This window comes from Haemorhous mexicanus, chromosome 19 (assembly GCF_027477595.1).
Source record: "Haemorhous mexicanus isolate bHaeMex1 chromosome 19, bHaeMex1.pri, whole genome shotgun sequence".
In the NCBI taxonomy this organism is placed as follows: domain Eukaryota; kingdom Metazoa; phylum Chordata; class Aves; order Passeriformes; family Fringillidae; genus Haemorhous; species Haemorhous mexicanus.
The window spans coordinates 10555262-10581277 of record NC_082359.1 but is presented as its reverse complement, the minus strand read 5'-3'; the positions used below and the strand labels follow the sequence as shown (position 1 = coordinate 10581277).

At 52.9% G+C, this 26016-nt stretch overlaps 2 protein-coding genes across 5 annotated transcripts; one reads left to right on the top strand and one right to left on the bottom strand.

The window, feature by feature from the left end:
- Positions 1 to 505: 505 nt before the first annotated feature.
- BRAP (BRCA1 associated protein) lies at positions 506 to 14544 on the bottom strand. 2 transcript variants are annotated; one of them, XM_059863964.1, is made up of 12 exons: positions 14383 to 14544; positions 14081 to 14227; positions 13379 to 13580; positions 12470 to 12659; positions 10965 to 11078; positions 10377 to 10525; positions 8373 to 8448; positions 7736 to 7874; positions 7268 to 7377; positions 5623 to 5712; positions 3758 to 3861; positions 506 to 2746 (listed from the first exon to the last, which is right to left on the bottom strand). In XM_059863964.1, exons 1-12 carry the CDS (start codon positions 14462 to 14464, stop codon positions 2386 to 2388), a joined length of 1764 nt encoding a protein of 587 aa, XP_059719947.1. In that variant the 5' UTR covers positions 14465 to 14544; the 3' UTR covers positions 506 to 2385. The 2 variants fall into 2 exon arrangements, with proteins under 2 accessions (XP_059719947.1, XP_059719948.1); XM_059863965.1 differs by lacking the exon at positions 3758 to 3861 and having other exon boundaries at positions 2470 to 2746.
- ACAD10 (acyl-CoA dehydrogenase family member 10) lies at positions 14539 to 26016 on the top strand. 3 transcript variants are annotated; one of them, XM_059863961.1, is made up of 15 exons: positions 14539 to 14643; positions 15328 to 15554; positions 16279 to 16427; positions 16981 to 17175; positions 18363 to 18521; positions 19236 to 19395; positions 19754 to 19895; positions 20146 to 20214; positions 20955 to 21136; positions 21684 to 21834; positions 22318 to 22463; positions 22966 to 23139; positions 23587 to 23939; positions 25325 to 25378; positions 25617 to 26016. In XM_059863961.1, exons 2-15 carry the CDS (start codon positions 15398 to 15400, stop codon positions 25692 to 25694), a joined length of 2169 nt encoding a protein of 722 aa, XP_059719944.1. In that variant the 5' UTR covers positions 14539 to 14643; positions 15328 to 15397; the 3' UTR covers positions 25695 to 26016. The 3 variants fall into 3 exon arrangements, with proteins under 3 accessions (XP_059719944.1, XP_059719943.1, XP_059719945.1); XM_059863960.1 differs by having other exon boundaries at positions 25252 to 25378; XM_059863962.1 differs by lacking the exons at positions 14539 to 14643; positions 16279 to 16427 and having other exon boundaries at positions 15416 to 15554; positions 25252 to 25378.

The window sequence follows — 26016 nt, the reverse complement described above, 5'->3', positions numbered from 1 at the left end:
CTCCACTTGCTGATGTCAAAACTTGACCACAGGCTGAGGTCCCAGTGCCAAAGCTTTTCCCAGGCACTTTTGGGTCCACATGAAGGGTAAGGAAAAGTCACAGACCAGCCTGAGCTGGGACCTTTCCCTTCACCACAAGCCCCAGTTCCTTGTGGGAAGTCTTCCAAGCAAAGGAGCCCAATGATCTGCAGCAGTGAATAAACACCCAGACAGACACTGCAGGGTCTCTGCTCACCTAGGATGGTTTAAGGAGAAGCTGGAAGAGACTCAAGGACCGAGAGTTATTTGGCTTAACACAAAGCCTTCTACAATTCTTGCTTTTTCTGCACAAGCTGCCCAGAGATAACTGCCCAGATTATCTGCTCCTATCAGCTCAGCTGAGCCCAACTTCCCCAGCCCAAAGAAGGCCAAGAGCTCATTTGGACAGCTTTGCCTTTGAGTTAAAAACAATCAGACTTCCAAAATAACCTCCTCCCTCCCCTTCAGTGGAACAAACACACAGAAAGAACTGCACGCTGGTTTAATTTTCCATCACATTTTTTGAAAATGAATTCCAAGATACAGTACAGCATCTTTAGTGTTCTACACAAAGCAAGCCTTCAGCAAAAGGTCAGAGGATCTTAATGGTGTAAAAATATATCTTAAATAAAATAGTTTCTCTAGGAGAGCAAGCCGTGCTGTACATCTCGAGGTCCTCAGGGTCATTTACAGAAGGCAGAGGCCTGGTAGTACAATCCACACACTGGAAAAGTGAGTGTACATTCCTGCTCCAAAGTCAGAAAAGGTCCAAGTTCCAGGTGGTGGGGGCAGATCTCCAAACCCAAGCAGGGGATGCCCAGAGTGCACTACCAGCCCTGTAATTCCAATGAGGAAGTTCAACTCTCTCTGTCCATGCAGGCAGGAAGTGGATGAGACCCACCCACCTTCCCAGGGTCATTCCAGGGACTGGGACTTGTCCCTTTCAATGGGCCAAAAAAAGAACAGCTTCTAGCAATAAAGGACTTGCTGTTTCAGGCCTGTGTTCCAGGCAGAACCCGCTCAGCCAGAGCTGTTTCAGTGTTCCAAACTAAGGTCATGATTGTTCAACAAGGATCAGGATCATCCTGTGGCCTGGAAGGACAACTGGGGACTCCCCTGCCATTTTTAACAAAAGATCAGCCTTTAAATGCTCTGATTCTGAGCACAACAGCAACCAGGACAGTCGCTTCTCCAGGGGAAAACTCCTCACCCCAGAGCACTGAGCCTTAGATTCTAAGTGAAAACCAACAGAAAACCCAAACCAAAGCAGATTTGTGCACACAATTCCCTTCCAGAACCTGTGTCCCTTTGGGGCAAGTCACACAGGAGCTCTGCCAGCTGAGGTTGTGGATAGTGCCACGTTTTGGTGAGCACAGGAACTGAAGCAAGAGCTGCAGCTCCTGGTGAGGACCCGGTGCCGGGGCAGCTCTGGGAATGTGGGAAGAGCCTGGAAAAGGCTGTGCTTGTCCCTCTCCTCACCTGGCTCTGAGGAGAACAGCTCTGGAGCTCACACCAACACTGCCAGAGCAGCTCAGGCAGGGGACACACACACATCCCGCTCCAGGAGTGCTGGAACACTGGGAATGTGTTCCCCAACTCACAGATGACTCCACTTAATTTGTAGAAATACCTATAAAATAACCACATTAAGCAGCATCCAGAACACAAAACTTCCACCCTTTCTGCCCCACAGCAAGCACCGGCCTCTCAAAAACCTTTAAAATTAGGAGAGATCAGAGGAAAGTCCCTTAAAGCCTTTAAATTCCCAGACCACTGGCCTTCAGGACTTGCCTGGTTTCTTACACCACTAAGATGGTTTATTTTCCACACCTCACTCCTTTTTCTTCCCAAACTACAGTTCTACTCCTGCACAGGCAGTCCTGCAGTGTCAGGACTGCACATACAAAAAGGAGATGTATATAACCTAATTTACACTCTTTTATTAAATAACTTCTTAATTGAGAATACTTTTAATCCAGGAGAAGAACTGGAGAAGCCTTACACACCGGGCTGAGCCTACTCTACAGCATCCCCACAGGGAATGGGATGTTGGATATGAACACACCCCACACCCCCCCACCCCAAAACACTCTCCAAGAAAGTCAAATGCATGACAGGAGGGGCTCTGAAAAGGAGGGAAGGCAAAATGGTCACCAAGATCTGCCTAAAAACAGCTAAATAGTGCAGTGAAATGCTTTTAAATACCACAGACACCTCCACTGACTTGCAGCCAGTTTTATGAGCAGCTCTGGAGACAATTTCTAGCTGAGCTTTAGGGAGCTGGGTGGTCCCAGCCCGAGTCCCGAGGTGAGCCTGGCCTGCTGCTGGCACGGCCAGTTTCAGGGTGGGAGCAGAGAATTCCTGTTCTCACTTCCCTCTCTTGCCACGGCCTCTCCTGGAGGAAGGTTTGCCTGTGCCTGCTGTGGAGGAGCTGGCAGAAGATGCCACTGCAATGTTGATCTGTCCTTCCTGAATCTCCTGGCGGGTCTCAGCTGGGAGGTGGTTGATTTTCTGTTGTGTCTCCAGGTAGAACATGACATCCCTCAGCTGCTCCTGGATCTCAGAGATCTGCAGGTCCTTCTGCTCACAGGTTTCCTTCAGCACCCTCTCCTCCTCCTTCAGTTTGTTCTGCAGCAAGGCCTGGTTTGCTCGCAAGCACTTGTTCAGTTCCTGCTCCTCCTTCAGCTCGTTGGAGAGCTTTGCCACTTTGTTGTTCAGCTGGGAACACCTTGCAGAGAGAAGCAGGAGTCAGGACAGCAGCACTGCCCACCCAGACCAAACATCACCTCGGTCTTCTCACTGCATAACTGACCTTCAGCCCACCAACTCCACCTGGAATTTGGTTTTCCAGCAAAGATGGGCGAGGGGGGGCAATACGAGAAGACTCTGAAATCCCCCCAGGTCAGGCAATTCCATCTCATGCCAAAAGCCAACAGCACAGACAACAGGCAGGGTGTGCCTAGGAGATGGAACTGACCTTGGACACACACCTGCAGCTTTTGGAATGGGTGCCAAAAAGGGCACAGAGATTACAAGGGACCCTGAGAGAACTGAGAGCAGTCAGGGGCCTCCTGCCACACTCCAAATACCACTTCACTGGGAAAGAAGATGCTCCCACAAGAGCATCAGCCTTGTGATTCACAGACAGGGCTGCCTGCTCCCACCAACTCTGCTTCTGCCCTGGCAGTTTGCCGGCACTCTCCTCTGCCTGTTTCCCACTCAGGAAGGTGAGCTGCATGGGGCTCAGTGCCTGTGCTCCCTGCTCCAGCCAGGACTGCTGGACAGGCCCTGGGCTGGGAGGAACAGGGACACAGTCCCACCCAAGGATTGCATGGATCACAATTCCCAGGCTTGACATCTTTCCTCCAGGCACTTCCCAAGATCTGTGTTTTCCTCTGTGCTGGGTGATGCCCCTGCTGAGCTGCCTTTCATCCCTCTGGATGCACCCACCAAGGGCAGAACAGGCTGGCATCTCCCTCAGAGCAGGAAGGATCCCTGAATGCTAAACATGCAGAGTGTGGAAAGGGAGCTCATGGCCCCAAAGCTGGGCTCACTCAGACACTTCCCATTTGTGAACACCTACAGAAACCAGAGCTTTTTATAAAGCAAGCCATGTTCTCAGTATTGCAGCTTAAACAGCTCAAAACCCAGGAATAGCAGGAGGTTTTTTTTCCTTTTTGGATGTCAGTGCACGGTGTTTTAATGGCTGCATGGAACTAAACCTGGCAGTGGTACCCACTTCCTCTCCACTGACTGCTTTTCTTTGAGCAAGTCATTGAGCCGCTGTTCCAGACTGTCACACTTCTCAATGGTCTCTTTAAATTTGGTCTTCATGTTGTTAATCTGTAAAAACAAACACAGGGGCATTTCCAACAGCTCAAAGTCTGCTGCCCTTTTGTCAGGACACTTGGTTTTCCAGAGCTGCTTCCAGACTTTGACCAATTCCTCTCCCCAGGTAAGGAAAGCTTGGAGCCATGGCTTTGTTCTGGTGAGGACCCCCCGTGTTACCCTTGGATCCCAGACTCCCAAGGAGCCACGTTGCCGCGGAAGCTGCTCCCACAGAACAGCAACTCAGGCTGCAGATCCGTGCCAGGCACTGCCAAAAGCTGCAGCAGCTCCTTAACTTCTTCCTGCCTGCATCCAGCATTCCTTTGGCCACTCTCTTGTGGTTCTGGATCCATCAGCAAACTCAGATTTCCACCTCAAGGCCGGGTTTTTGCTCATTTGAAACTAAACCTCAGAGGATGAGTGTGAAGATGAACAGAAGCTGACTCAGCACTGACCCACTGACACCAATATCTCCCAAACACAAACATCCCCTGGCCATGGCCTTCCTCTTCCCTCTGCTGCCCCATTCCAGCTGCTGCTCCTGGAGAAAGCCAAGCTCTCCTTCTCCAGGTGTCAAACCTCCAGCATGAGACTTACAGGAAATTTAGAGTCAGGAATTCTTGTTTGCCTTCTGTTGGTGCCTCCAGCACGCTCACAGGCAATGAGGCAGGAGTTTAATGGAAAATGCTTTCCTGGAGGAGCAGCCTGCACTAATGCCAGTGTCAGCACTCATGGATGCAGGGCAGGTTTGAAGCCTTCCAGTCCTAATCAGGGAATGTTGGTGCTGCTGATGGTTAATTTGGGGAAGCAGCCTGAGCACTGATAATGGAATACACTGCATGGTGGCACTGATCCAGACAAGACTTACATGGAGCAAGTGCCATGGATAAAATTATTTGGATCTTTAAATGTGAAATCATGTTTGGAGCAGGGATCAGAGTGGTTTCATTCTGAAGCTGCTTTGAGGATTGTGTCTCCTGGCCACTTGCAAGATCATTTTTGATACATATTTTCCTTTTATAAGGCTCTCCATAAGATTCCTGGGACTGTTCTTTAGGACAAGGTCAATGACCACCCTTTCAACAGTCACAATTTCTATTTTTACTTAATTGCAGACACTTAAATGGTTAATTAGAAGTCCTGAAGAAAGTTAAGGACTTAATTCTAAATCCTGACTCACTTTAAACCTGGTTGAAAGGATATATGTAGAGAGAAAAAGCAGTAGAATATCCTCCCTGGATTTTTCCTGGTGACATTTTGAAGCAGTCCTGCCTGCAGGATGCTTTATAGGAGGAGACTCTGAACTTTTCCCAAAGGGTGATGAGGAGAGAGAAGGGATCAAAAAGAAAGGGCAAATCAATATGCATTTGGAGCAGAGAGACAGTTCCACCTTCTGCAGCCTAGCAAATTAAAGTCATATTGTCTCTGCTCCACCAATATTCCCTGGAGATCCGTGTCGGAGAGACGGATGGCTCCGGGATCCTGCAGCACCACGCTGCCTTCCACCACTGCTGCATTTCCCCAGCAGCACATTTAAATCAAGCTGCAATCTTTGTGGCAATCTACCTGCTTCTGCACCACTGAGCAGCAAATTGCTCCCTGGGAGCAGCCAGATAAGGGACAGATCCATCTTGGAGCCAATTTTCCCAGCTGGGAGCGGAGCAAGCTGCGCGAGGCTGCGGCAGGCGGCGCCCAGGCTCAGCCAGAGATCCAGCAGCTCCTTCCTGTCCCACTGAACTGGGCCAGGAGCTTCCCAGAGCCCAGGGCAGAGCTCACCTCTTCAGCCGTGTCCTTCTCGATCCGGACAATCTTGTTTTCCCAATAGATCCTCTGGGACTCCAGCTGGCTCGTCAGCAAATAGGAATACTGCAAACACAGACACAGCGCAGTCAGGGTGGCCCTGCTGCTCAAGGAGCCCTAAGGCTCCAATCCACAATCCATTTCATCAATTTAACAGATGAAATCAGGAGGTTCTGGACACACAACCCAGCTGCAGATATAGCTAATGGCTTTCACCAGTTAAATTCCCAATCAAATAATTCTTGGGTTTTTCTGAAATTAAGGAAAGGCTTTAGAGCGCAATAAGGATCAAGTGAAAGTATCAAACCAAGAATTGTTTAAGGAGACAGATTTTTCATGGAATAGCAATAAATGTCTACAGGAAAATGAAGCACCACCCATCCCTGTCCTGAGAGTCTGAGATTCCAGAGGCTGAAGGGAAGAGTTCCCATCTACAAACCAAACTCCAGTGCAGTAGGATCAATGCACATATCCAGTTTTCCTATAAGGAGATTCCTGGGAAAGCACCCTCAGCTCTCTGTAACCAATTACTCCCAATTACTACTTCCCAATTACTCTTCTCCAACATGTATGACCCATTCCAATGTCATTTTGGTATCTGAACAAGGATTTATGCCTTACATCCCATCTTTTCCCTTTTGGTTCTGCAAATGAGTCATGAGAAGGTTGAAAAAGGTGATTACTCCTTTTCATCAGGCTAATAAGCATCAAATTAGGCATTCACTAGAGAATTAAACATGCACAGAGCCTTGATCACTCTCAGTAATTTCTGAGTGCCTAAACACTGCCAAATTCATTCTCTCTTGAAATATTTCCATCTCATTAGACAGAGAGATCTTAAATGCTTTAAGCAACCACCTCACAGAAAAAAAAGGGTTAAAATTAGCCGCTTTAGCATCTAAGTGTTATTCAGAAAATTCACTGAAAAGCAACCAAATATTTATGTGAGCAACAAGCTGCTCCAGTCTGGTCTCTGTGGGCTGTTCCTCCTCACAAACCCTCGTGTCTAATGCGGCTGAAATCGTGCTGCAGTGGCTGCTCAGTGAAGCAGGCATTTCAAGCTCCTCTCCTTTAGTTAGGAGAAGCTGGGCAACAGGTACAAAAAATAAATAAATCATTATCTGTTCAAGGGAAGGGAACAGAACAGGGCTGGCATCAGACTCTCAGCTCTCTGTGCTCGCCAAGGTGAGCGCACAGCTGTGGATTCCTGCATCCTCGTTCAGTTTGGGAGCTAAAACACCCAAACTGACAGTGCCACGCAGATCATGGCTCTGAACCCAAGCCACAGATCCACTAGGAAGGGTCTGGGGAGTGACCCAGACCCACTTCTCCCTCCAGTGCCCCCTGTTTGCAGCAGCACAAGCAGCTCTGCTTCAATCACCAGTGACCAGAGGACGACACTGCAGCCAGCTCACACTGCTCTGCATTGGCTCTGCAGAGCCAGGGAGAGGCTTAAAAAAAAAAAAAAAAAAAAAAAGGCAGTAAACCCATCCTGTTCCTGCCTGGAGACAATTCCAGGCTGGGAGCAGATCTGCTGCCTCAGCTGATGGGATTGAACTGTGGTTGTGGGGGGGTTGGAAACACTTCCACAATGCAGAGTCCAACAAGTGAAAATATTTACCTCTAATTGTAAGGCATCAATTTTCTCCTCCTGGCACATATCCCCCTCACACTCATACTGAACTAGCTTGCCATCAGTCTTGCTTGCCACCAGCCGATGGACATAATTGTCTGGGGAGAGAAAATCCAACCATGGGCACTCAGATCTGAGGAACCCCAATCATGGAGCACAATTAAACCACCCAGACCCTGCCCCTCAGCGAGGCACAAAGCCAACACCACACACATTCGCTCTTTAGCAGATTCCTCCCAGCCACCTTATGGGGTACTTGGAAAAAACACCTTATGGGGTATGATGGAAAAGGAGTAACAAACATTCCAGGGACGCTGGACTTTGTGACAGAGTCACCTTCTCCCTCCTCCAGCCCAGGAAGCTGCTGCTGGAGCAGAGATGGCTGGACCCCAAAGGCAGGGATTAGCCCAGACACAACCTCCTCCCTGCCCAGCCCCTCGGGGTGCCCGGGCTCACCGCCGGCGTAGTCCCAGACGCGGTGGTTGGTGAGCTGCATGGCGTACGTGTGCTGCGTCTCCTCAAAGTGCTTGTAGGCGTGGCGGCTCACGTAGCGCCCGCAGCCGATGTGCCCGCAGATCAGACAGATCCACAGGTTCTGCAACACACAGGGCAGCTCTGGGGGGCAGCTCTGGGGAGCAGCAGCACCCCGAGACAGCCTGAGCCACCCCCCACTCCTTCAGTGTTTGCTTTCCTGCTCCCCCCCTGGAAGGCCAAGGAGAAGGGGGCCCAGCCCATCAAAGGCAGTTAAACCCCTGCAGGGGCTGGATAAATCCTACCCAGGTGGGAGAGTGGCCTTGGCTAAGGAATGAGGGATCTCAGCAAGCTCTGGAGGGCACAGACTGGAAGGGCCACCACCATCAGGCTGGTTTAGCTCCCTGCTGTCACCCTGATCTAAGAACTGCAGAGATTCGTCAGAACAGGAAACCTGTGAGGTGACATCCCTTCCCAGCACTGATGCAACTCAAAAGGAAAGCTGATACCCCACTGGCTGGTAAAACCAGCCCAAAATCAGCCTGAGAATAAGCCCCAAAGCAACCCAAGCAGCTGTGCACTCAGATCTAGGCCAGATCTCACCTTCCACCCACCTACTTACTTCTTGAACTCCACACTCAAAACACTTGTTCTCTTCCACGGGCTCTGGAGTCTGGCAGTACCTGCACACAGGGCACCTGGAGGGCAACAAGAACATTATGAGACACAGGGAACATCATCTTCACATTCCAGTCATTGAAAAGAGAGCCAGAGAGCTCCAGGGAAATGCCTCGTGCAGCAGAGGTTCCCTGTATCACCCATGAGCTCACATTCACCCCACCTGAATTAATTCCACACAAAGTTCCTGGTTTTAAGCTGGTGACAGAACAAAGAACAGATCTCCCAAAGCCATTGCAGCTGGATCTGGCTTTGGTGCAGTCCAAGGGGTTTACACAGAAGCTACACACCAAGGAAGGGCACTGGAACTACACACTGCTGGGGACAGCCAAGTGACACTCTGCAGACACCCCTCAGTCCTTAAAACAGCCCTGAGGAGATGCTTCAATCCCACCCCAACCCCAAGGATTCAATCTCAGCTTTCCCAGGAAGAACATCCCATAACTGTACCCTAAAAGCATCAGTAGCAGGAAGATCCAGATCTTTCACCTCTCTTGGAACTCCCTCGGTGCTGCCACAAAGACAGAACACCCCAGACCACATGGAAGCTGTGTCCAGCCCTGGAGCAGCAGCAGCTCAGCTCAGGAATGGGATAACTGAGCCTGCCAGGACTGTTAATGTATTTTTCATTAGCTGCTGGGTAAGCCCAAGAAATCTTCCAGGGAAGAGACAACTGGGCTGCAGTCAGTTCCTACTCAAATTCAGGCACTGCAGCCTCTGTGGTGCCTAAGCAAGGAGAACAGAGGTTTTCCTTTATCATTTCTTTAGACTGGGAGCATAAGCTCTGCTTCAATTGTACATTCCATATTTAAGGGCTATTTGGGATCTTGCTCCTGCAATAGCTATGCTCCACTGCCCCAAATTTCCAGTGGCTTGGATTTATGGAGCAAAGCATCCCTTCATCCTGCCCAGCTCCAAATCTGATTAATCTCACTGAGTTGTTACTCTGCCTTAGGAGTGATTGATCACAGAGAGCTCCAATCTCCCTCACATTCCATCAGAGAATCCAGGAACTGGGATAGCAGGGATGGAGCAGCCACAGGGAGGATCTGCAGCCTCCTGCTGCAGTGTCTGTGCCTGCCTGAGGTGCAGCAAACCAGCAAAGTGTCCAGAGGAATGGCAAACACACCCAGCTGACAGCAGCATTGGGGGCTCCAGGCACACCAAAATCCCACTCCACAGGATTTGGGAAGCTGGGAGCACCAAGAGGAAAGGGTCAGTGGCAGCAAGGACAGCTGCTTTAAAGAGAGACACAGGTCTAACCCCCCCCAGCCTGCCCAGTGCCATGGAGGGTTTCCCTGTACCAGGGACACGACTTCCCATCACTCACCTGGAACAACAGGAGCCTCCCCTGCCTGATCTACTGAGCCATCTTGTCATCATCCCTTCTTCCCCTGCCTTCCCTTCCCCAGTGTGCCCCTGCACACCTGCTCTTCCTCACCTCCTCTTCCTCCCCTCCCAACATCCAGGTAGGAGAGAAGGTTGCAGGGCTTCCCACAAGGCCCCTGAGCTCCAGGCAGGAGCAGATCCATCTGCAATGCCAGGGAAGGGCCTGGCTGAGCTGCCAAGGCTGAGTGAAGCAGAGCTGCGTGTGCAGCCAGGCCATTTTAGCCCAGCACTTCTCTCCTGGAGTAATTTTCAGATAATCAGCACTCCTCTACAATTCTCCCAGGGAATCATTGTTCAATTACTTTTGGCAGGGAGATTTTTCTCTGGGAACCCCTTAATGGAAAACTGAGCATTAGGACATGCAGTAATTCCTGCCCCCACAGTGATCAGTGACCATGCTCCTTGGGATGCCTTTGGCAGCTGCAGAGTGCCTGGAGCTCTGGGCTTTGTGCTTTCAGACACCCTAACCCTCGGCAGGAAAAGCTGCCCAGCTTTGTCAGCACAACCCCCAGCACTCCAAGCAGGGCCTCAGAGGTGGAATCAAAGCTCAGGCACTCACGTGGTGTCCTCCCAGCGCTGCAGGCACTGGCTGTGAAAGCTGTGGTTGCACAGCGTGGTGAGGATCCCATTCACAGACTCATCCATCCTCTCCAGGCACACGGTGCACTTGGGCAGCTCTGTCAGGTCCATCACGGGCAGGCTGGCCCCCTGCAAGCAGCAAACACACAGAAACTGCTCAGCACCTTCCCAGCACCAGCCATCAACTCCAGCTTCCCATCACTGCTGGCACCAGGGGTCAAAACTGTGACACAGGAACACTGTGAGGCCACACAGTGGTTGGGAATGTATTGCAAAGATAAAGTGATCCCCAGCATTCAAAGGGCCATAGCCAGGGCTTGTGAAGGGGCTGCACCTGCAACCAGTCCCACTGTGCTCTGTGGATTCCCTAAATTACAACCCAAGGCAGGTTTAGGTCACAGCTGAGTCACAAAGTCCATGGAGTCAGCACACAAACTCTTCCAAGGACCACTGGAATGGGAAATGGAGGGGGGGATGATGTATTAAGGCATTTTTGCTGCTTATTCTTTAAAAAATCCTGTTAAAACCTTCTGAAATGCAGAGAAAGACCAAACCAAACCAAACTTACATCTTCTGACTTGAAGACTTCAGCCCTTTCCACATAGACGAGCTGGCAAACGTCCTCCTCGATGGAGTTGAACTGCCGGCCATTGCAGGCCATGTAGAAACTGTCTGCATCAGCCTGGGCACAGAGCAGGGGAAATGGGTTACAAACAGGAAAATCCACCCAAGGGAGAAGAGGAGAAACCTCCCATATCCTCCCTTCTTCCCTGGAACACCAGAGGGGGGCTCAGCCAGCTCCAGGCACTGCATTTTGGTGCCAGCTTTGGCATCAGCTCTGGAAGACACAAGTGAAGTTCAGGGCAGTGACACCACGCTGACATTGCAGCATTCAGCAGGAGCTGGGGATTCCCCTTCAGCACCTGCTTTACCCTTTGTTGGCAATTTCAGGGCATTTGCAAAGCAAATCTGGTCTCTGCAAAAATGTAAGAGGCTGCTGTCAGGGACTGGAGCAACAGCTTAACTGTGGGAGAGAATCCACTCACCACTCACAGCCCAGGCACCTTCCAGGACAAAAGAGGCAGAACTGACCCCAACCCTGCCAAATTCATCATCTCTTTTCCCTCAGGAGCTCCCCAAACCCTTTCTCCACAACCACCAATCAGCTGAATGCCACATTCTCACTCTCCTGGTGATTCCAGGCAGGAGCATAAAGAACCTGGAGATTTGTTTTGCTCCCTGCAGGCACAACAATTGGGGTCAACAGAGCTTCAGGGAAGTGCCTGAGAAACAGGAATTTCAGGGTGAACTGAGCAAAGGTTTAGGGATTTGCTGCAAGGCTGGTTAGCACTAAATAGCTGCCTGAGTAATTTAATGCAACAAGAGATATAAAACCATCTTTGTAACCACTGCAATTAGCACAAAACTCACACAAATCCTCCATCTGCACAAAGGGCTTGGGGAAATCTCTCAGGTAGAATTCACAGCTGGGGGAAACCTCTCCCTGAACCCCACAACAAATAATGTGCAGCCAGGAGAAGAGAATGTCCAAGTGAAAGGGTCCACACAAGAATGAGGGGGGGAATTTAAAGGTGCCCAGTCCAAGGGGCCTGAAGGAGCAAACTGTGTTATCTGGGTACCAATTCACCCCCAGGCTCTCAGACCAGAGGGCTCTCTCTCCTTTCCACACTGGCAGTGGAAATCACTCGGCTCCTCAGAAAAGCAGGAAAAGTCTTTCTTAAAACGAGGGGAGCTCCCCTGGCTGTGTCTTTTCTGTTCAGCACAGCACAAGACTCTGAACAAGCTGAGAGATTGCAGAGAACTCTGCAAATGGATTAATTTTTGAAAAATATCCTGCCAAAAGAACAGGACAGCCAGAACATGGCATCCACTGCTTCCAGGTGTGGGACTAACCTCACCAGCCTCAGGAATTCTCTGGGAAGGAAGACAGGGCTGTTTCTCCATGGGTAAGTACAACCCTGGCTCAGGGCTGCCCAGTGAAGCCACCCAAGCCTCCAGATCAGTGACCTGGTGTGACATTCCTGCAGCCAAGCAATGCTGGAAGCATCTTACCTGGGAGCTGAACTTGATGAGCACCATGTACTGGTTTGGGGTGGAGTCTCTGATGATCTTCATGTGCTCAATCACATCATAGAAGGAGGCCACAAACTTCATGAGGTCGTGGCTGGTCATGGTGGCGGGGACAGTGAGGATGCAGAGCATGGCACTGCGCCGCACGTCCTCCTTCAGGGACGTCATCTTGCTGGGGACACAGCAGGGACACAGCTGGACACACAGCCACAGCAACTCTGCTGTCAGACTTTAACCCTCTTTTGTCATCAGGAGTGACCACAAACAGGCATCCTTTAGCCAAGGATGAACCTGAGAGCTCCAGGAACAGTGGGATTGTCAGGAATAGTTTGACACCTGTTTTTCCATAAAAATAGCTGAAGTTGGCAAGGCCCAGATGTTCAGCACTATTCCTAGAACAACTAGCTGAGCAATGTTTGGTACTATTGCCAATGCCCATCTGCTGGCTCCTGGTCTCCTTTCTTTCAGGAAGACCTGAAATGGGAGTTCCCACACAATTATAGGGGAGCGGTGTGGAATTGGAACTCCTGGAATACAGGATGAGACCTCCATAAATAAACATTTCCCCTGCCTCACACAGCTCCCAGGCCTGTCACCAAGACCCCTGAGATCACTATTTAATTGTGGGATCCCTTGGAAAGCTGCTTTCAAATATATATAATTTTTTTTTAATCTGTGTTTGTCTTACACTCTCACATGCCCTCAGTGTCACACACAACTGTCACAGGTGCCACCCACAGCCCCAGGCTCCACCATTAACACCAGTCACTCTCTGAATTCCCAGGAGCCAGTCACCCTTCCTGTTTGTCCCCACTCAGGAGCCACAGTCCCAAGGTTGGCCAACTCACCCTGCCATTCCCACCTGAGCTGCCATGGATGAGGAATTCTTACTTTGTTTTGTACAGGTGCATAATTCCATGAACGATTTCAACTGAGGGGTTCCCACTGAAGAAGGAAATCTGGTCTGGGAGCTGCTTGGAAGGAGAGTCTGGAGCAGCCTCACACTCCTTGCTTTGATCCTCCTGTTTAGTTTTGTCCTCAGCTGATGCAGCCTCCGAGGATTTTCTTCCCTCCACGGCAGCTTCTGCTTCATCTTTCACAAGGCAAAGTTTCTCCTTTACTGAGGGGAAGGGACCACCAGGACCACCCAGGGCCGCCCCTGGCCCTGCACAGACACCCCAGCAGTCCCAGCTTGGGAGCTTTGTCCAAACTCTCCTGGAGCTCTGGCAGCCTCGGGGCCGTGCCCAGCACCCTCTGGAGAGAACCTTTCCCTGATCTCCACCCTAACCCCTGGCACAGCCCCAGCGGTCCCCTGGGTCCTGTCCCTGTCCCAGAGCTCGGGGCTGCCCTCGGGAGGAAGGTGTGGACTGGGATGAGGTCAGCGGGCAGTGCCCACCGGGAATCTCCAGCTCTGCCCCCGCATTCCTGAGCTTCTCTGCTCGTTCCCCAAACCGCAGCCCCACTCCGGCCCCGCAAACCCCGCACCGCCCGGGAGCCCCCGGTCCTGCCTGGCCGGTGACAGCACCGGGACGCTCTCCCCACCACGGGGCCGCCAGGAGAGCCCAAACCGCCGCCGGTGCCCGCTGCCGGTACCTGCCCGCGGCTGGATGGTCTCGATGATCACATCGGTCATCTCCCTGCGGCCCAGGTGCTGGTGCAGGATGGCCGCCCGCTCCCCGGGGCCCTTCCCCTCCAGGCAGGCGGGCACGGCGGCGGTGCTCTCCGCAGCCATGTCCGGAGCTGCGGGGACAAAGCAGGCGTTGGGACGGGGCGCCGTGCGCGGAGCCGCGGGACCGGCAGCCCCGGGACGGCCCCCGCCGGCAGCTGCGCGGTGCGGAGCGGGCCCGGCCGCGCTGCCCCGCGCCCCGCCCGTGCTCCCGGCGGGGGGAACCCACCGGCCGCGCTGTAGGAGAAGCCCGCGGGCAGCGGGGAGGTCCCGGCCAGCTCCAGCCGGATCACGACCAGGGACACGCTCATGGGCTCCGCGGGGCCGCCGCCGCCGACCGGGACCGGGACGGGCGCCGCTTCCGCCTGCCGCACCTTTCCCCTCTGACCCCGTGACGTCACGGCGCGGTGACGTAGCAGTCGGCGGCGGCTGCGGCGGCAGCGCGCGGGGGGCTGCGAGGGGCGGTCGCTGCTTCTCGCGAGAGTTCGGGGTACGTTCTCGCGAGAGTGGGAGCCTTGCCCGCTGCGGGCGGGCCGGGAGGCGTGAGGGATCCCTGAGGGGAGAGACCCCCGGGGTCATCGGGCCGGGAGGTGTGAGGGATCCACAGTCTCTGAGGGCAGAGACCCGGGGTCATCAAGTCTAGCCGCTGACCCATTCCCACCTTGTCAACAACACAGAGCACCCAGTGCCATGTCCAGGCCTTCCCTGGACATCTCCAGGAATGGAGACTCCAAACGTCCCTGGGCAGTTCCAATCCCTGACCACCCTTTCCATGACGGAATTTCTCTTGCTGTCCAACCTGAACCGCCCCTGACACACCTTGAGGCCGTTTCACCTTGTTATGTCCCTTGTTCCCTGGGCGCAGAGGTGACCCTCACATGGCTGCAGTCACTGATTATGAGCAGCAATTAGTTTGTATTAGTGATGAGCGATCCCATTATCCCCAGCACTTGAAGGGGTGTGGATCCTGTGTAAAACCCCATTTGGGGGTCCCTGGTTTGGCTGGGACACTTGAGCGGCTGCCCAGGGTGGAGCCACCATCCCTGGAAGTATTCAGAGCCCAGGTGGCCCTTGGCCCTAGGCTTTGGTGGATTCATGGGGTTGGATGATCTTGGAGATTTTCTCCAACATAATTTCATGATTCTGTGTGCATAAATAAACATTTCCCCCGTAGCTCTGCAGTTGTGCTCCAGCTTGTCTCTGGTTGAGGTGTGAGTTCCCCTGGCCCCTCCGTGGTTCCCAGCATGTCCCTGAGCAGCGCTGCCCGTGCCCAGAACCTTCTGTGTGCTGGGATCCGGTGGCTCCCGCTGATCCAGCAGCACTCCAGAGGCTTCTCTTATAAAGCCGTGGTCTTTGAGGAGAGCGGGGTGTTGCTCCCAGCCCCTCACAGGACAGCCACAGGTGTGTATTCCCATTCCTGATCCCACACAATCACAGAATGTCCTGAGCTGGGAGGCACCCACAGGGATCATCATCCATTCCTGGCCCTGCACAGACACCCCAACAATCCTTACCCTGTCCCTGAGAGCAGTGCCCAAATTCTCCTGGAGCTCTGGCAGCCTTGAGGCCGTGCCCATTCCCTGGGGAGCCTGGGCAGTGCCCAACACCCTTTGGGGGAAGAACCTTTCCTGATATTTCAGCCTAACTGAGCCCTGGCACAGCTCCAGTTGTTCTCTTGGTCTGGTCCCTGGTCACCAGAACTCCCGTTGTTCCTGTGCTTGGAGGGAAGATAAATTTCAGGTGCCTCTTTCAGCTGTCTCTGGCTCTGGTGAGACACCCAAGAACTTGTGATGGTGGCACCTGTTGTGCTATCAAAAGGCACAGAAGTAACAGTGACCACCCTGCACCCCCCTGGTAACAAAACTGTCCTGTAGTGCCACCCCCTGATACCACCCAAGGCTGGTGCAGTCCTCCAGCAGCTTTAGGAATCCTCCACACTGAAAACAGGGCTGAGGTGCTGCAGTTCCTGGAATGCCCAGACCCTTTGCTCTGTGCTGTGTCAATCACCCCAGTGCAGCACATCATTCTCACAGTGCTGGGCCCTGTGTGGACCTCGGAGGGACTCCCAGCTGATTTCCCAGTCTGCTGATGCTTTTTCCTGGCTTCCCTGCTGTTCTCCATGCAGACTGGGAGGCCCGGAGCTGCATTCCAGCCGGCACCATCCAGCAAGCTGCACTGTCTGGAGGGGAGAGCAGCCTCTCTCTGCAGTATTCCAGAGGAGAGCTGACAGCTGTGGAGTTCCTGCAGGAATTGGGACAGCAGTGCTTTGAGATTGTAAGCCAATTCCCCCCTGCTCTCCCTGTGCTTCCTGACTGCATGGAAACAGGTCCAGTGAGGAAAGAGGAGCTTTAAAAAGAAATTCTTTGGTTGAAGGGTCTGGATTTTCCATCTAGGAAGCACTGCTGTCAGAGCAGGGCAGATTTTCACCATTATCCTGGTGCCTGGGCAGGGCAGGCAGATGAATTTGCCTTCATTTCCTACCAGAATAAAGTCCTTTTTAAACATCTCAGATTCAGGTGCAGATTCCTTTCCTGCCTGCTGAGCTGTCAGTGTCTGTCTCTAACCTGCCTTGATCCCATGGCAGGCACAGTCCCAGTGATTTCTCTTTCCCAAAATCAGCCCTTTATCTCTGCTGCAGAATTAGGAATGTGAGAACATTTGTTTATTTGGGCAAAGCAATTTAGCTGAGAGATTCCCTGCCTGCCCTCTGCTGCCAGAGGCAGTAGGACAACAAGATAAGATGATCAGATAACCTACCCACCCAGCCACTCTTATTTTCACCCCATTTCTGTCCCATTATCACTCTTGGCGTTTCTCTGTTTCTCAGGCAAATGTCCGTGTTCCAGTGCACTCCTTTCTCTGGGATTTAATCCGAAAGGAGATGAGAAAACAGCTCCCCATAATGGCAGAAGCAGCTCAGTGTATCAGGGCAGAAGGGCTTAAAACAGCTTTGCTGAGCCACAGCTTGTGCCTGGGGGATGGAGAGAGGTTCCTGCCCCTGGACCAGCAGCACTTTGATGTGGTAAGTCTGGATGGATCCCAAATGGGGCTCTGCTCCTCCACCTGTGAAAGCAGCAACTGAAATTCTTTAAGTGCAGGTAGCAGATGAGCAGCAGCACAGCTTGGTTGACATCAGCCTGGGAAAACATTTCCTGACACAATTCCTTGTAGGTACTGGGAGAGGGGCTGAGTGACATTTGCAGATCCACTGCAAAGTGCCCACACAACCACGAGTCTCTGTGTAACAGGCACAGGCAGCGATGGAGACAGAGGACTTGGAAGCTTGAACACCAGACTAGAAATGTTATTATTCAGTGCCCTGCCTGCTTTAAAACAAACAAACAAAAATGAGCTTTAAAAGACTAAGGACTCTTCAAAGAGTTCATGCATCCCCTGTGCTACAAAAAACCACTACCCCAACATGCTGACCTGTGTGAGATGAGGAGCAGATGTTCCTCTCCCAGCAGAGTCTCCTTTCCCAGAACACTTCACCTTTGCAGAGATGACACAGATTAGCAGATTAGATGACACATGAACCTCAAGGCTCCAATACCCATGGCCTCTCCAGTGAGTGCTGCTCCTGGAACAGGAACAACAGCCCTGCACAGCAATTAGTGGGGGAAAAATAACTGTTGATTTCCATTAATGTTGGTTTTATAGCCATCCAATGGATTCATTGCTGTTCCTGGAGTGCTACAGAGCAGGGGAATGGCTGCTTGGGTTGTTCGTGGTTGTGAGGGCAGTGGGAATGTTCAGACACTGAGTCAATGCTTTTTTGATCCAGATTTTAGGTGGTTGGTTATGGTCAACACAGCTGCTGTGGAGGTGGCTTTGGGGTGGTGGTAGATGCAGTGGTCAGGATGCTGCTTTTCCTGAGCCTTTGGAAGGTGCTGCCATCCAAGGCTTCCTTGGACAGCACTGAACAACTGGTCTGGGACCAGCTTGGTCTCCCACATTGGGACATCTCATTGGATATCTTCCATCCAAGGACTGGCTGATCCTGTTTGGCTGATTTGAGCTGAGGAGCCACGGCCAAAGCAGTTGGCATGCACACAGTCCCTGGAACCACGGCCTACCCTGCTCCACATCCTTTATTTCTCATGTTAATTAGACCAGTCTCTTTCCCACCCTCCCATCTCCATTTCCAGCACTGCCCAGATGTTTGTGGTCACAGCAGGCTCATGCATATTCCATCTGTTGTTGCTGTAGATGGTTGAATCACATCAGGAAGGGGTGCCCAGGCCAAATCCTGGGATCTACAAGCTGTGCTTGGAGCGCCTGGGTGTCCAGCCCCAGGAATCCATCCTGCTGGACAGCAGCAGCCAAAACCTGAAGGTGGCAGCCCAGCTTGGCATGAAAACAGTGAAGGTACAAAGTGACACAGCCAGGGTGGGATTTGGGGGTGGATTTTGGGTCCAGAAGCTGTTTGGTTTGAACAGCTCAGGATTTCCAAGTGGCAGTGGCTGACTCTTGCCAAGCCTTTCGTTCCAGCCTTGCTTGTCCCTGTAGGATGTGGTGGGGTTAAAGCATGGATCACTGGAAAAATCTGCTCTGGGCTGTTTCATTCATGGCTCCAAACCCTGTGTAACCTCAGGGAAGTCTCTCCTCATTCCTGTTCCTCTGTTCCCTATTGGAGAAACAGCACCATCCCTATGGCTGAGAAAACCACAGCAGAAAATGAGCCCCAGTTAATGAATTCCCAGAAACTCTGAGGCCTCATGGATGAGTCAGCTGGGGACTGACAGGGCTTTGGGGTCACTGAGCACAGGGCTTTTGGGGAAAGGACAAGAGGGACTGGTGGGAATAGTGACCTCCACTCCCTTGGACTGCACACAGGGAATTCCAGCTCTTATCCCAGCCCAAGCTCACAGTGCCTGTGCCACCATCATAGGTCTCTCCAGGGCAGAGTAAAGGTGGGGAGCTCTGTGTTGGCAGGGAATGACCATGAATTCCTGTGTGTCAGTGGATCAGTGCTGATGGACTCACAGATAAATGGATCCCAACCAGGCAGGGCTCTCTCTTTCCCAGGAAATTTTGTCTTCTAGCTGTCACCCAGTGTTACTCTCTCCCTCCTGGTTTCAGGTTGATGATCCAGCAGCAGCACTCAAAGAGCTGGAAACCCATCTGGGATTTCCTTTGCAAGGGTTTGTTCCTTATACTTGTTCAGTGAGACCAGGCATGGAAATCCCAAAGGATCGTCTGCAAAAGTACCTTGAGGATGTTCTTGGTGCCCACCCAACAGGTATTGCAGTGGCTTTGGCCCTTCCATCAGAAAACCTGGATATTCTGGGGCTATTGGCTTTTTCCTATGGCATAGGGACTGAAAAATAATATTAAGGAAAGGTTCATAATCTCCTGCAGTTTCAGTGATCTTTCACTTTCCTAGAAATAAGAAACAACATTTTAGGACTTCCTCATTTAGGGAGGGGTTGAGCTCAAGTTGCCAAAGAGATGCCAGGAATATTCCTGTCCTGTGAGGCAGCTGTGAGCTACTGCCATGTTCCCCAGAGGTTTGGGACACAGAGTGAGATCTCAGCCCCAGGTGCAGGAAGGGGATGGAAAGCCTGGAGAAGTGCTGACCCTCTGCTCCCACCTCCCAGCCCCACTGCAGTTACGGCAGTTTGACCACGGAGAGTCCACCCGGAGCTATTTGGTGAAGTTTGGAGGTCGTTTGCTGGTGCTGAAGAAGGAGGAGGAGCCTCCCGATGGCCCCTCAGGCCCTTCTGTCCTAAGGGAATACAGGTGAGAGGGGTCTTGCTGTGCCAGAGGAGCAGGACACGTGGGGAGGATCATTTATGACCTCCCCTTGTTTTCCAGGGTGTGGGATAGGTCTGGGGGCTCTGGGCCATGGGAAGATGTGGGTGTGCTCCTTTCACCTCCCCCAGCCACATGATTTTAGTATATTTAAAGCTGAGCACAGTGATGTAGTGTGTCTGCCTCCAACACAGCAGTTCCAGGACTGATTCCTTGCACCTCTGTCCCTCCCTGGCAGGGTCCTGAAGACTCTGGCTGAGGCTGGTGTTCCTGTGCCCCCTGTGCTTGCTCTCTGTGAGGACAGAAGGTAATCCTGCCCCTCAGCTTTCACTCTGTGCTTGGCAACTGCAGCCAGATTCCCCCAAAGATGAAGAAAGAAGGAACCAGAGTTCACAAAGTGCTCTGATCTAATGAATATTTGTGCAGTGTGGGGCTGGAGGAGCCTCTAGAAGTTCAAAGAACATAATCACTTCTATTTGGTTTGGTTTAGGTATGTCCCATTTTAGCAATTAATCCAAAAGCTCTCTTTGAAAAGCACTTATAAAGCAATATTGTAGGGCTTCCTGCTGACTCAGAGTGCTCAGGTTTGCAATAAAGAAAGAATTTTTCCAACTGCCAGACCTCAGACAGCAGTGACAGCAGCAGATCTGTGACAGGACAGCCCTCAGGCCTGCAGCCTGCTCAGATCTCTGCTGGCTGCAGGACTCAGTGTCTGCACTGCAGCTCGCTGTGTGCCCATTGCTCCTGGTGTTTGTGAGCAGCCCCACAGCCCAGCTCACAGGCACTGCAGGGAGCAGGGGAGCAGCTGCTGCTGGAGCCTGGCTCCAAGCTCAGCCTCCTGGGGCTGGAGGGGCCAGGGCTGAGCATGCCACAGCCACGGGCACAGGCAGCCTGGGCTGGGCTCCAGTGAGCACCAGGTGCTGCTTGGGCTGCTCTTCACCTGCCCGTGCAGGTGAGGCCTGGGGGGCACGTTCAAGGTGCAGGTGAGATCTGGGGGGTAGCAGCAGGATTGACCTCAGCCCCACACATCCCAGTTTGCTTCCCCAGCATCCTTGGCACTCCTTTCTTCCTGCTGGAGCACTGTGCTGGCCACATCCACCGCGCCGTGTCCCTGCCCGCGGTGCCGCCGCGCCGGCGCGGGGCCTGGTACGGGGCCATGGCAAACGTCCTGGCCAGGATCCACAGCCTGGACCTGGGAGCAGCCAAGCTGCAGGACCTCGGGGAGCACGGTGAGAGCAGCCTCTGGATCCTTTCTTCTCGTTGGGTGTCAGCATTTCAAGGGATAAGCAGGGTGGACCAAACTGGGGGTAGGTGGGATAGTGAGGATGAGCAGTCCAGAGTCTGAATCCCCAGGTGTGGTGGGAGGGTGTGAAGAGCTCTTCCAATCCATGTTTCCTGTGAGTTCCCAAAGTTCTCCTACCTTCCAGAGTCATGTTTGTTGCCATCTCTCTCCACTGTGGGTACAGGTCTAATTTCTTTGCTGCCATCTCTGACCAAACCTCCCCAAGCATCCCCTCCAGTCCCTCTGCAGAGACAGCTCAGCTTCCTGGAGCTGGTGGAGAAGTTACATTTTTGTCCAGGATTGGATTCTTTCCACGTGATTATTAAATCCAGTGCCCAGTTAAGAAAGTATGAGACCCCTGGAAATTGCAATTAAAATATTGGAGCTTAAATCAGGGTTCTGGACTGAGATCTGCTTGGCTGTTTGACTTTTTCTGGGTCCCTTTTGAAGCCTCTTTGTGCCTTTCCCTGGGAGCCTGTGTTCCTCTGTTCCAGGAAATTATATCCAGCAGCAGGTTGAGACCTGGACAAAGCAGTATCGAGCTGTGGAAACTCAGGTGATCCCAGCGATGGAGAGGCTCATCCAGTGGCTGCCTCTGCATTTTCCTGAATCCCAGAAGACAACAGTGGTGCATGGTGATTTCAGGTACTGCCCTGGAGCACATTGCAGGCTGGAAACCAGGGTAAAATTACCCCCAAACTCCAAAAGGTGCTGATTGGGCTGGGGCAGCAGCTTCAGAGCAGCCCAAAACCTGGGTTTTGGGTCAGGGTCAGCTTCCCCAGGGAACGAGATTGAGATTCTTCATCCAGCAGCTGCAAATGCTGGTCTGACACTGGAGGATCATCAGCTCTTCCTGTAATACTCAAGAATCAGCCCTGATCTGAGGCTCTGACTAGCTTGGTTTCATTCTCCAAAGCCCAGTGTAGTCCATTATTAACCAGGGAGTTCAATATTGAGTAACCTCCATCCTCTGCTTGCAGAAATTAATGTTTCACTTTGTGCTGCCTTCCAAAGGACTCTGCAATTTTTGAAGAGAGTGAAGAGCACTGAAAGCACCTACTACTGCTGAGCACTGGGATTTTTCCTTCCTCTGGAGACTTTCCTGATCTCTTTTTCCCTCTGATACAGGATGGACCACCTGGTCTTTCATCCAGACAGGCCAGAAGTCCTTGCTGTGCTGGGCTGGAAGTTTGCTACTCTAGGAGATCCCCTGTGTGATCTGGCGAATAACTGTATGAGCTTCTTCCTGCCAGCCCACTTTGGTGCTCGCAGAGGTACAGAGGGGCACAGTCACCTTTGGCACACGCAGAGGAACCAGAGCTCAGAACAGATCAGCTCCTGCCCAAGCAGCTCAGCTGGCAGTGGGGCTCAGTGCAGCTGGAAAGGGCTCTGGGTTTGCATTATTTTCCCTCTCACTCCAGCTGGGAAGCTGGGCAACTCTTCTGGGTGGGAAAATTGTGAAGCAGATCAGGACTGGTTTGTGCACTAAGTTATACACTTGTTAAAAAATAAAAAACAGGGTCAAGCAGAGAGGTTCCATCATTTAGGAGAGATCTCTGTCAGTCACAGTTTCACCCTAACCAGGAGAACTGCCCCATGTGCACTTAGGGGCAGGGGCTGGTGCCAAACCCCAGAGTTCCATCCGGAGCCAGCCCAGCAGCTGTGCAGGTCCTGGAGGGTGCAGGTGTCTGGCTGTGCCACAAGGCTCACACCATCCCATGGGAGCTCTGAGCTGCTCTGGCAGCTGACTCCCTGGTACCTCTTCCCATCTTCCAGGCTTGAGGAAGTGTGACTTGGGGCACCTGGGGATTCCCACAGCAGAGGAGTATTCCCAGATGTACTGTGGCCACAGGGGAGTGGAGCACCCAGAGAACTGGAATTTCTACCTGGCCTTTGCCTTTTTCCGCCTGGCTGTGATGCTGCAGGGACGTCACCGTGGCTCCCTGGCAGGTGAGGAGCCCACCAGGGCAGCTGTGCCCTGCACAGGGCACAGCCAGGGGCACAGAGCTGTCTCCCTGCTCCAGCACAGGCCTGTTCCTGCCTGCTGTTTGTGCTGAGGGGTCTTTCCTTTCCTGGGAGAACTGAGCAGAGGCCAAAGTTGGGAGCCCAGAGCTGTGTCCTACAGATGGAGCTCTCAGACCTTCCAGCTCAGCACCAGCCTTTGCCAAGGGACTCACAGGGAGGTGCTGAGAGCTCTCAGTGCTGTTTGTCTGCACACACCAGGTGTGGCCTTGGAGCCTTTATCAGAATTAAATCTGATGTTATTTTCACGTCCCTTTGAGAGGAGTTTCCCTGAGTCCTGCTGGGCTGGCCCAGAGGAGGGCAGGTGATGCTCTTTGGGATATGACTACCTAACAGAGGCTTTTCCAAACAAGTGTCCTGTTCTCTTGTCCCCAGGGAGGCCAGCTCCAGGTGACAGCAGCCCCAAGGACGCAGAGTTTGTGGCTGATCTGGCTTGGGATTTTGCTGTTAAAGAAGGATTCCGTGTGTTTGAGAAGCTCCCCCCCACAAAGCTGTTCCTGCGACATTCCAGCACCTGGGCCGGGCGAGGGCCTCTCCTGGGCAGGAGTTACAGCACCTGGGCACGGCCTGGGGCAGCCCCTGTGCCCACAGCCCCCCTGGTCACTCTCCCCAGCAGCCTGGTGGGGATGGCCCCCGGGCTTTGCTGCAAGATGGAAAATATGGGCATCCAGTGGGGCTTTCCAGGTTCCCATTCCAGAGGGACTGCACGTCCTCTGCCACAGCTGCAGGTGAGACATCTGTGCTGAAGCTGCTCTGCTGCACCTGCCCCAGGGTGGGGATTGTGGCCTCCAAGTGTCCTGGCTCTCCTGATCACGTCAGACATTTGGCATTCCTGGAGTCCAGTGGTTTGGAGGAAAAGGGCTGGGTTCATATGGCTGCAACAGAGTTCATATCCTGGGAAACAGTGATTTTGGAAGCTGGCACTCCCTTCCAAGAGGAGCAGATTAACACCAGCCCAGCTGTGGTTGCTCACCCAGGTCCTGCCACTGTGCTGATGGTGTGCCCAGAGCTTGGCTGGGCTTGAGCTTTTCAACATTTGCCAATCCAGGGAGAAATGGTTGTTCCTCCTCCTGTCTCTCTCTGGGAAAGGCTGAGTTTATTCCCTTCTCTCTGTCCCTCTGGTGCTCCCTTGGGAGCTCCCTCAGATGGGGCAGGGAGCTGCTTGCACCTCCCCAGCTTCCATTCACAGTGTGAGTGGAAGCAAACAGCCCCAGCCTTGGGCTGCTACCAAGATTATATTCCTAATTATTCTAGTGACATTATCAAATTCTAGTGGGTTACTTAACCTCCTTTCAGCTGCCAAAAAAATATCCAGGTGTCCTTCCAAAGTGTTTCGTTGTGCTCTGGCAGAAACCAGCAAACATCAGCGTGTCAGGGTGCTTGGCAGCTGATCCATGGAGAAGGTGGAAAGGGCAGGGAAGCAGCAGCTGTGGGGAATGGGAGGTGCTGAGATGAGCAGATCTCCTTGCCCTTCCTCGAAACACTCATCTTTGCCAAGTCTCCAAACATCAGGATTGCCACACTTTCTCTACTCCATGCCTTGGGCTTGTGGAGATGCTGCTCCTGGTGTGTGACACCACAGAGCCCCCTCATCCCTGTCACCTCCTCATCCATCCCAGTGCTGTTTCCCTTGGCATCATCCCTGCACTGTCAGCCTTTGCTGTGGAAGTGTGTGGTGAAAGCCAGGGGAGGAGTTTTGCTGCCTGCAACAGGAAGATAATGCAGAGAACTGTTACACAGCCAAATATTCCCAGCCTGGAATTGTCTCAGTGCTCCAGACCTGGGCACAGCCAAGGGCAAGGGCAAGGCTGCTCCTGCCAGCTGGCACTGCCAGGGGAGGTTCATCCCTGGGAGCTTGGCAGCCAGGTGCCCTTGGCTGAGGCATTCCTGGCTGAGCAGGGCAGGATCTCAGCTGATCCTGCCTCATCCCACAGCAGGAGCCAGCAGAGTCCACACACTGATCCCAAAGGTTGCCTGTGCCCCCTGCTCTCTGGGAGATCCTCTCCAGAGGAGCAGAGGGAAGCTCAGTTTCTCCTTCAGAGCCATGGCTGCCCGTCAGAGGGGCAGCACCAGGGGCACCGGAGCTCTCATGGGTCTCATCCTCTTCCCCCAGGCACAGAATGCCAGGACCAAGGCAGTGGCACTGATGGCTGCACAGGGCACCAAGGTGAGCAGATTCCTCAGGCTTGAGCCTTCCCTGACCCAAAAAGAGCAACCCTGGGACCCCCAGTGCAGTGTGGGGCCTGTGAGCATGAGGGGTGGTTTGTCCTGTCTGCTGTGGGGTCCCCAGTGAGGGTGTTTCCCCAGCACTGGGTCCCCAGGCCTTTGGAAGGCTCTGGGACACTGCAGCCTGGTCCTGCAGCCCTCTGTGTGCCCACATGGGCTCCGGTCTCACTCTCCCACAGGTCCCTGGAGCAAAACATCTCCACAGTGCAGATCCCAGCCCAGCACTTCCCTTGGACCTGAGCTCCATGTCTGGCTGAGGGTCCCCAGGGGTTCACAGGACAGGACTCTCCAAACCAGAGCTGAGCCAGGAGCTGCAGCACTGGGAAACCTCGGATGGGGACCCAAAGCAGCCACTCTGGCATGGGAGAGGCTGTGCTGAGGGCAGCCTGTGAGCTCAATTCCAGTGGTGTTTGGTGTTATCTGTGCTCAGTGCTTTTATTGCCTGCCTCAATACAGGGCCAAGTCCATCCTTGGATCATGAGGCTGCAGGAGTCAGAACTGCAGCAGGGAGAGTTGGTTGGGAGTGACCTGGCTGGGGGCGCACGACTTGGTTTTGGGAATAAAGAGAATGGACCAGCA